The sequence below is a fragment of the Nycticebus coucang genome, chromosome 4, assembly GCF_027406575.1.
Source record: "Nycticebus coucang isolate mNycCou1 chromosome 4, mNycCou1.pri, whole genome shotgun sequence".
In the NCBI taxonomy this organism is placed as follows: Eukaryota; Metazoa; Chordata; class Mammalia; order Primates; family Lorisidae; genus Nycticebus; species Nycticebus coucang.
The window spans coordinates 87,098,329-87,108,901 of NC_069783.1; the positions used below are offsets into that span (position 1 = coordinate 87,098,329).

General features: G+C 42.5%; 1 gene segment (V, D, J or C); it reads right to left on the bottom strand.

Annotated features, from left to right (window-relative positions):
- Positions 1-6,322: 6,322 nt before the first annotated feature.
- Positions 6,323-7,479, bottom strand: LOC128584511 (immunoglobulin kappa variable 1D-33-like). The segment is given in 2 exon segments: positions 6,323-6,616; positions 7,344-7,479. Coding segments are annotated over 2 exon segments (231 nt in total).
- Positions 7,480-10,573: the final 3,094 nt, after the last annotated feature.

Here is a 10,573-nt window from a genome sequence, read left to right on the forward strand (position 1 = left end):
AAAAATATGTAGAGGAAGAAATCTTTGAAGAAGGTATTAACAGAAAAAAAAAAGGCAAATAGTAGCAACTCCGAAATCCCTTCCACACAAAAGATGCTATACATCTAACCAAAGCCACTGTTTTTCATTGTTCACTTATTTATTGACAGACTGTGCCTACAGTTTCTGCAGATCTGGGAAGACAGATCAGGTCAATCCTCACCCTGGGGGCAGGGGGGTGGCTGTGAAAGTGAGCAAATGTGAACATGAACTCTGTCTATTAGTCCATGGCTACTGGTTTTGGGAAGACCTGAAGGTGCTGTCCTTTCTCCTGCCTGCATGATGACACCTGGATCCTTTTTCTGGTGCTATTCAGTGACCAGACCAAAATCTGAGGACATGGTCCTCGCTCCTTTTTTTTTACCAGACAGAGCCCACACTCACAATTCTCTGTAACATGTGTTTCCTTCTAGGTTCATTTACCCAGAGTTACACTCTGCTTTGCTGACAGTATGTGATAGAGGGAACTGTTTTCAGCTAAATACCCTGGGAGTTCCGATGCGTGATATTTATCCTATGGCCCTGTGTTTTTCCAGATGAAAGGGCAGCAGTGAGACATATAAAATTATTGCTGGAAATGATTCAGCTCTGAAATGGAATGAAGAAGAGGTGGTAATGAAAAAATAATAGTATCCCAAATCAGTGTGGTCTCCTGGCTATAATTATCAGGGACATAGAGCTCCTTCCAGTATCAGTGTTGTGCATGTAATGGGCCCCTTTTTGTGGCCAAGTCTGGGAGAATCCTGAGGGTTTTTTCTGTAACTTGACACTGCCATTTGTAGGATGATGTGCAAATTCTTTCTTGCACATTTCCATACATATTTTTTTCTTATGCCTATAAGAGATCATAACTGGATGCCAGGTACGATGTATGTGTGGTCACATTAGGTACTGATGTGTAGTTTTTAGTTAGATGCCAATAGTCTATGACTTGGGAGTTCCCCTCCATGTGTGGGATCCAAGTGCTAAGGAGGCCACACCATACTTAGTTGCACAGCACCCTAATAGCAAGGCAGTGACTGTGGAGTACTCAGATTTGGGGTCCTCAAAGACTCAGTCTGGGCACTTATCATGCATTTGCTGTCCTCTCCCAGTCAGAACCTGGGGGCAGTTTCCCTCTTGTCTGTCCCACTGGCCTCTCTCAGCTCTTTCAGAGTATCTTCCGAGGACAGGGCTAATAGTTCCACAGAAAACTGGGTTTAAGTCTCATTTATGGATGTATTTAAACAACACTCCATTTGGTAATCTCACCAGGGAGGGTGGTGCCTGCCAGATGATTGTGGAGGGAGGGATCATCCTCTTCCTTCTTCCCTAAACCAAGTACATCCTGCATTTTCATGGAGGTTTAAACCCACGAAAGAGTATTAAGGCTGAGAGCAGTGTCTTTATGAGCTATTTTGCTCCCTGGTTCTACAAAAGGCCATAACACCTGCATTAGGTGGGGGCTGGCAGGGGTCGCTCATGTAGGTCCCTGGGTTACTCAGCTCTATCTCCTCTTCCCCAGAGCTCTCTCAAGTCTAGCTCTGTCCAGCTTCCACACATTTTGTAAAAAGAATGAATGAGCCGTCCTCCTTCTCTTAACCTGAAGGCCGTACTTTGTGACTTGTGAAATAATAAATCACAATTAAATTCGTCCACATCCACCTTTTGTAGTCCCAGATCACCACGTAGCCTGACCTAAATCACTCCAGAGACAGGCTCAGTGCTTACCTAGATTCTTTGTGATCCCTGAGTTTATCTTGGGAAGTTTAAACAGAATTTCATCATTACCCTTTTTTCCATAAGTATGTCTTGAGCCCCAAGTGTGAGTTAAGCACTGTGCTGATGTTAAGTTTAAACATGACAGAAAAAGAACTAAGGATGGGGGTGGTGCCCGTGGCTCAGTGAGTAGGGCGCCAGCCCCATATGCCAAGGGTGGCAGGTTCAAACCCAGCCCTGGCCAAACTGCAACAAAAAAATAGCCGGGCGTTGCGGCGGGTGCCTGTAGTCCCAGCTGCTCGGGAGGCTGAGGCAAGAGAATCGCTTAAGCCCAAGAGTTAGAGGTTGCTGTGAGCCGTGTGACACCACGGCACTCTACCTGAGGGCGGTACAGTGAGACTCTGTCTCTACAAAAAAAAAAAAAAAAAAAAAAAAAAGAACTAAGGATGGAAGAGCAAGGGAGAAAGAGAGATTGACTTTAGAATCTTGTATACTTTCTAGGAAAGACCTTGATTGCCCCTAGGTGTATTATTCAGAAGCACAGCCCAGGGCACCAGCAGAGAGCACAGTCCTCCACTGGACAGAAGTAGCCCTGGGGCCTCACTACCTGTCAGGCCACAGAGACCCCATGTTCTAAACTCAGGAGGAAAATCCCATTGAGCCATCCCCTGGAAAGAAGAATGGAAAATGTGCACCCATATGTACCCGCGCCTCTGTGACAATCAAAGCTACTAACTCAAGCACAATATTCACAGTTATTTTGCCTTTACTCCTATTGAAAATAGACACAATACTAAATCCTAAGGTTATTTACATTTGTCCTTTCATTACCAATCCATTCCCCTGGTTATTTTGTTTATTTGTAGTGCATTTGGTTTCATGTGCTTTTGTTTATATTCCCTCCAATTTTTCTTATCTTTGTTGATTCTAGTTATTTATTTATATAGAATATTAAAATACTAATATGGCCTCCAAAGACACAAATATTCACAAGCAGAAAAATTGTACCCGGAGAAGTGACACATGTGACACTAGGCCAATCCCCTCTCACCCACTGCCCTCCCTCTGCCTCAACCCCTCCCTCTCAGGACCCCCTCCCAAGGACCTCTGGTCTATCCCTCCAGATTTTGGTTGTGTGTTGGGTGCCCTCTGCTTCCTTACATGAATAATAGCACATACAGATTCTTGTTTGCATATTGCTGTGTTATTTATTAATATACCTGGAAATCATTCCATTTCAGTTCATAGAGATCATCCTCCTTTTTATAGAGCTGAGAAGTATTCTATTATGGGGAGATGCCATAGTTTTTCCAACCACAATTTTGTGGATGGACATTTTGAATGCTTTCAATATTGTGATTCTAAACGATGCTTCAGTGAATAACTTCTGCATGTGTACTTTTATATTGCTATTAAAGGAATATCTTTAGGAAAATTTCTTTAAAATGGATGATGGGTCAAAATTTAAATGTTAATGCTGGTTTACAGATGCCCTCATATTCTCCTCCAAAGGGGAAGTATTAGTTCCTGTCCCCACAAGCTATTAATGTGTGTTTTCTTCATAAACCTGTTTAAAAATGGGCTCCCAAGTTCTTTTTTTCTTAATTTTCTCTAAACTAACAGATGGGGGTGCAACCTCTAAGTAGTTTTGATTGTCATTTCTCTAATTATTAGCGAAGTTGAAACTTCTTTGTGTGTATTTCTACGGGTCTTTGTGTCTTTTTTTTTCTTTTTGTATTATGTGTTCTTTTTCCTATTTTCCCTTTTGCATAACTTTTATAAAGACTTTCACATATTGAAATATTATCCATTTTGTCTAATAAATTAAAAATAGTTACTCTTAGTTTTCAATTGTCTTCTGATTTTATTTTGTATTTCTTTTTTTTTTTTTTTTTTTTTTTTTGTAGAAACAGAGTCTCACTGTACCACCCTCAGGTAGAGTGCCGTGGTGTCACACGGCTCACAGCAACCTCTAACTCTTGGGCTTACGCGATTCTCTTGCCTCAGCCTCCCAAGCAGCTGGGACTACAGAAAAAAAGAGACCCTTTGTCTTCTGATTTTAATTAATATTTTTTCATGTAATTTTATTTATTTTTATATAATCTTCTACATAGAAGTCCACATGTTATTAATTTCATGTAGGGTTGCAGTATTAGAACATTTATTCCTAATTCCTACTTCTACATTATTTTATTATGACTTGAGCACCCTAGGGGACTACAACATTCACCCTTGGCTCATCACATCTTATATAACTAAATATCTTATCACATTCCACCCTTGGCTCATCACATCTTATATAACTAAATATCTTATCACATTAAACACCGTAACCTGAATCGCACACACTTCTGCATTTTTTTCATTTCAGATTAATATAAGGGTAAAAAGGTTTAAGTTACATTGTTTTTGTTTCTCAGGTAAAGTGCAAGTTGTAGTGGAGCCCCTCATCCAAGGTGGTGCTGAATACCCTCACATTGTGTACATTAGGTGAGAACCTGCCAATCATCTTCACACCTCACCTTTCCCCTTTTTCTCTTCGACCCTCCCCCTCACTGGATTATACTTGTGTTTTTCTTTTGTGTGAGCATGTAGTTGTTTATATATTGGTTTCATATTAGTATCGAGCACATTAGATACTTGTTTGTCTATTCTCGTGATATTTTACTAAGAAGAATGCATTTCAACTCCATCCAAGTAAACACAAAAATGTAAAATCTCCATCTTTTCTTATGACTGAATAGTACTCCATGGTATACACATACCACAGTTTGTTAATCCATTCTTGAGTTGATAGGCATTGGGTGCTACCACTTCTTGGCAATTCTGAATTGAGCCACAATAAACATTCCACTGCATATGTTCTTGTGGTAAAAAGATTTTTTTTTTCCTTCTGGGTAGAGACCTAGTAATAAAATTGCAGGATGAAATGGAAGGTCAATTTTTAGTTCTCTGTAAATTCTCCATGCTTCTTCCATGGGGTGCAACAACTAAAGCAAACAGCCAGCCTTCAGAAAGAAGATGTTTGCATGTCATGAATCTGACAGAGGGTTAATAACTAGAATCTTCAGAGAACTCCAATTAATCAACAAGAAAAGAGCAAATAACCCCATCTGGGCAAGAGTCTTGAACAGAAACTTCTCTGAAAATGACAAATGAATAGCCAACAAACACATGAAAAAATGTTCATCATTGCTAATCATGAGAGAAATGCAAATCAAAACCACCCTGAGATATCTCCTAACCACGCATGTGCATGCGTGTGTGTTGAAAGGCCTGTGGTGGACACCCAGAAACAAGACCAGAGAATGAAGAAATTCAGGCCAGGTCTAAGGAAAGTGAAAGAAACCCACCTGGGCAGAGCTAAAGATGGCATCTGTGCAGAGCACAGTTTGGTACAGCTTTTATATTTGGCTGCAGGTGTAGAAAAGTTCCACTGCTGGATTCTATTGGGCTAGGGGTCTTGTGGCAGGAGTTTTGGGTACAGGGCTAGCTAGGCCCTTTATGGTCTTTGTTTCAGGAGGGGACGTGAGGAGGGGGGTTGTGTGGGGCCAAGTTAGGCCCACCATATTATATGTATTTTATAGTCAAGAAAGTTATATTTTTGTCAAATGACTGCTATATAGAGATAGGCAGATATAATGCAGTCCTCAGGTTTCTATTTAACATATGACTTAATAAAATCTTGCTAAGATCTCAGACTTGCTGACAATATTTGGAAGTACATAAAGGCTCCACCAACTAAGTCACAAAATTCTGAAAGCTGAAAAATACTGACACATGTGACATCAGCTGACAGTTCCCCACCATCATCATCATTCTGGAAGCACATTGGGCAGAGATTATTTTTCTTTTCTGATTTCCTGTAGAGTTGCTTAATGAGGGGGCCTTTCCTGAGATTTGGAACTTGGAGGAGGAGAATTCAATACTATCCCCTAGCACCTGCAGCCCAGATAGAAGAACACACACAGGAACTGCTGACTCACCTGGCCAGATGCTGCAGCAGCTGAGGGCATCAGTACGCCTGCCCCTGGGCTTCCCAGACAAGTCCAAGGAGCACGTGGTGACACAGCCTATAAGTTCCAGGGAAGATGCACTCTGCCTTCTGGGGAAAATCAGGGTATCCCCACATTCTAGTATTTCCATCTTTGACTACCATATTCCCAGGCCATTCATTTAAACACCAGAGTTTAGACTCTTATTCCTTGTACATAATAATATCCTAGATGGAATATCTAGAGTGGCTTCTCTTGTACAGTATGACTTCCACTGATGCCATACAGAAACTAAATTATACCACAAAAGAGAGATTATACCATAAAAGTTATAATCACCTTTTTCCCTAGTGAGGTCAGGAAAGGCATTGGCAGTCTGTGCTGCTAGGACAAGGAGAAGGGGAGAGACATAGGGCACGTTGGAGCCACCCAGGTCTCTCCTACCAAAACTATGCAGTGACCTTCAGAGCATGGCTGCCTTTCAGAAATGCTCTCGGCAGATGGAGGAACCAGGAGGAGCAGCTGGGGCAACCCAGTCTCACACACCTGCTTGCCTGGAAGGTTTATGTTCAGGTTTGTAACACTGTGGGGGATACCATAACTGTGTTGACAGTAATAAGTTGCAGCATCTTCAGCCTGCAGGCCACTGATGATGAGAGAATAATCTGTCCCGGACCCACTGCCTCTGAAACTCGATGGGACCCCGGGTTACAAATTGGATGCTTTAAAGATCAGGGGCTTAGGCGAATGCCCAAGTTTCTGCTGATACCAGTGTAAATAATTGCTAACGCCCTGACTGGCCTGGCAAGTGATGGTGACCGTGTCTCCTAGAGATGCAGACAGGGAGGATGGAGACTGGGTCAGCTGGATGGCACAGCTGGCACCTGAAACATAGACACAAACATTCATAAAATTAGTCATAAGAGGAAGACCAAAAATCACAACATAACAAAGATATTTGTACCAGAATGTTTATTGCAGCCCAATTCATAATAGCTAAGTCATGGAAAAAGCCCAAGTGCCCATCGATCCACGAATGGATTAATAAATTGTGGTATATGTATACCATGGAATACTACGCAGCCTTAAAGAAAGATGGAGACTTTACCTCTTTCATGTTTACATGGATGGAGCTGGAACATATTCTTCTTAGTAAAGTATCCCAAGAATGGAAGAAAAAATACCCAATGTACACAGCCCTACTATGAAACTAATTTGGGACTCTCACATGAAAGCTATAACCCAGCTACAACTTAACAATAGGGGGAAGTGGGAAAGGGGGGGGTGGGTAGAGGGAGGGGAATCGGAGGGATCACACCTGTGGTGCATATTACAGGGGTATTTGCGAAACTTGGTAAATGTAGAATATAAATGTTTTGGCACAGTAACTGAGATAACGCCGGAAAGGCTATGTTAAGCACTGTGATAAAAATGTGTCAAATGGCTTATGAAGTGAGTGTATGATGCCCCATAATCATATCATTGTATACAGTTATGATTTAATAAAAAAAAAAAAATCAAAAAAAAAAAAAAAAAAAAGAGGATACCTCTGAGGACTCAGGCAGGATTGACCACACTGGCTGAGTAAATTCTGATGTTTTCCCTCCTCACCTGGGAGCCAGAGCAGCAGGAGCCCCAGGAGCTGAGAGGGGGCCCTTGTGTCCATGCTGTGTCCTGATGGGGACTGACTCCTGCACAGGGTGTGACTAGCATGCTAATAAGTCTTCAGGGTGAGGGCTGTGGCCTGGGAATATGCAAATCAGCAGGGGGTGGGCAGGCTGGACCCAGCTGCAGCGCTGGCTCATCTCAGTAACTCAGCACAGACCCCAGATATCTGAAGACAGACCAGGGAAGCAAATTCATCTGCAAAGAACATGCTTCTCCCTGTGTGTTATAAGATATAATTTTGGGTTTGAGAGCTCACTAAGTGCTCGTGGCACAGGGGAGAGAGCATTCTCTCATAAACCTTAGGATAGATAGAAGTAAAAAGTTTATTTATGATGAAGGGAAAGAGAAAGAAAAGAGGGAAGGAAGGAGGGAAGGAGGAGGGAGGAAAGGAGGGAGGTAGATGGCGTAGCACTGAGGGAAAGTAGAGGAAGGTGTAGGCAAAAGGCAAAGACGCTAAAACTGAGCAGCTACCACAGGAGACGCCCAGAAAGGAAGCAGATGGTTTCAGGGGAAAAAAAAAAAAAAAACAAAAAACCAGCTATAGTCTCCTGGAGGGTTTTGCTTCACGTTGACTCACTGTGAGGCATATCTACCACACTGATAATATGAAGTGCAAGATCTGTAGATTTCAGGCTACTGATGGTGGGGGTAAAGTCTGTCCCAGACCCACAACCCATTTCCACCTGACTTGCTGGGATATGCAGGGCCCCGGTGGATGTTCCATACATGAGGATCCTAGGGGTCTGCCCAGGTTTCTGCTAGTACCAAGGTGCAGAGGTGCCAACACTGTGGCCCCACAGGTGAGGGTGGCTCTTTCATGAGGAGACAAAGACAGGGAGGCTGGAGACTGCATGTTCACAGCTTCTGCAGTGGTGTCTGGAATTGGCAATAAACTGACAATTTGCCCAGTGTAATCTAAATTATATCCACTGTTATTCCAATAAGGTCAGGACAGTAGATCTACACTGAGCTTCCAGTGCTTGCTGAGAAGAGTGGTCAGGTCCCAGGAACCAACAGCCTTGAAAGAGTTTTCACTGACACACAAAGTGGAGGCAGAAAAGCTGACCTAAGCCAGGGTACCTCCGGGCCCTACCTGAGCAGCCCTTCCCCAGAGCATTGACTCAGGCACTGATATGGACTCTGGGCAGCAGGGTGGCTGCAGGGACATGTAGAACACCTGGGGTGGTCATGTAGGGCTTCCAGCTGTGGCGACCACCTTCCTCCTCTGCTCTGCCCTGAGCAGCCCAGGCCCAGATGGTCAGGCCAGGCCAGAAAAAGCCATTGGCTCAGCCAGGGGGAAGGAATTAATCCACGTGTCCTCTTGCCTCACCAATCTCATGGACTCAGCCCAGACGGCATTTGACCCAAGCCTGGTAGAAATAAAATAAATGCCCATGATCTTCTTTCTTTCTTTCTTTCTTTCTTTCTTTCTTTCTTTCTTTCTTTCTTTCTTTCTTTCTTTCTTTCTTTCTTTCTTTCTTTCTTTCTTTCTTTCTTTCTTTCTTTCTTTCTTTCTTTCTTTCTTTCTTTCTTTCTTTCTTTCTTTCTTTCTTTCTTTCTTTCTTTCTTTCTTTCTTTCTTTCTTTCTTTCTTTCTTTCTTTCTTTCTTTCTTTCTTTCCTTCTTTCCTTCTTTCCTTCCTTCCTTCCCTTCCTTCCCTTCCTTCCCTTCCTTCCTTCCTTCCTTCCTTCCTTCCTTCCCTTTCTTTCCCCAAAGTGCCTGGATATATCCCTTGGTGATTGATTGTAGCAGGTTGGAAATAGTCATTCGTCAGGCATGACTTCCCTTTGCTGGTTAGTCATTATTTCTGTGAGCCTCGATGCCACCTCATTCTTTACAAGAACTAGTGAAGGGCAATGCTCAGTTATGGCCAGCACTATGGATGCAAGGACGAACACACCTTCACAGGTGAGCTGGACCCAGGCTCAGACTCGTCAGTGTGTGTGGTACCACTTCCCTGTAGACAGATGATGGTACTGCCCAGCTGGCAAGGAGCAATCCCTGGTGACCCTCCATTCTCCATCCCACCTCAGTCTGCACAGTGCATTCCTCCACCCAGACTCAGGACCTTCCCCCTTTAACAGTTCTGGAAATCTCTCTGTTCACACTCCTTATCTGAACAAAAGTCCCATCTGGAGTTCCCATGTGTTCCTCAGTATCGTGCACATGTGTTGTGAGTGATGTTCCCCTGGATAGGCTGAGAAACATGGGTTGCATTCTACTCGAATTCATTAATAAAATTTGTTGAAATTCGCTTTTTCTGTTCTTATATAAATATTTATATGTATACTCAATTTTTCTTTGTGATTCTCAAGATTTAAATATCTACTGACTCCTGACATAATCTAATAAATCTTGTCTTTTAACTAAAGAGTCCATATATTTACTGTAGTCAGGGATAGTAAGTTTATATTATTACTTACCATATTATGTATGTAATATGATAAACTATAATGTAATAATGTTATATCATTGTTATAATCTTTTGGGAAATATGGTCTAAATTATAACATAAGTGCATAAATCAAGGCCTTAGAATTATGATTTCTTTTTTATTTCCTGAAGACTGAGAATGAGAAAGGAACACAGTAAGGCAAAGATAACACATCAGCTTAACAAACAGTTTAATCCACTCCTTACAATTCTCCCTCACTTCTAGATATGCAAAATTCTAGGGAAGAAGTTCCCACTCTGAGCACCTACTGCATGCAGGAAACTTACATTTCATTGAGATACATGCACAAAATAGGCAAATACCCTTGACCCTCTGAAGCTTAAATTTTATTACAGAGTTTCATGCTATAAAGTGCAAAATCACAAAGAAATAAATTACATAATGTCAGTAATGAAAAGTGCTTCCTGCAATAGTGAGCAGCAGGGTGTGGTGTGAACACATTTAGAGGAATCATTAAGAAGAGAAGCTTTGGGTTGACTTTGGAGGTGAGAGAGAGAGTTCAACAGAGGCTTGAGGGAAAGCATAATCTCCAAGGGACCAGAGAGAGCAGCACTCAAGGGCAGGACTGTGCAGGCTTGTTCAGGGCAGAACCAAGAGACCAGGAGGCTGGAGTCCCATGTGTCAGAGGATAGAGCTGTGGAAGTTTTCAGAGAAGTAACAGGGAGGATCCAGGACAGGTGGGACTGGTAGGCATTGAGAGGACTTGTACCTTTTCTCTA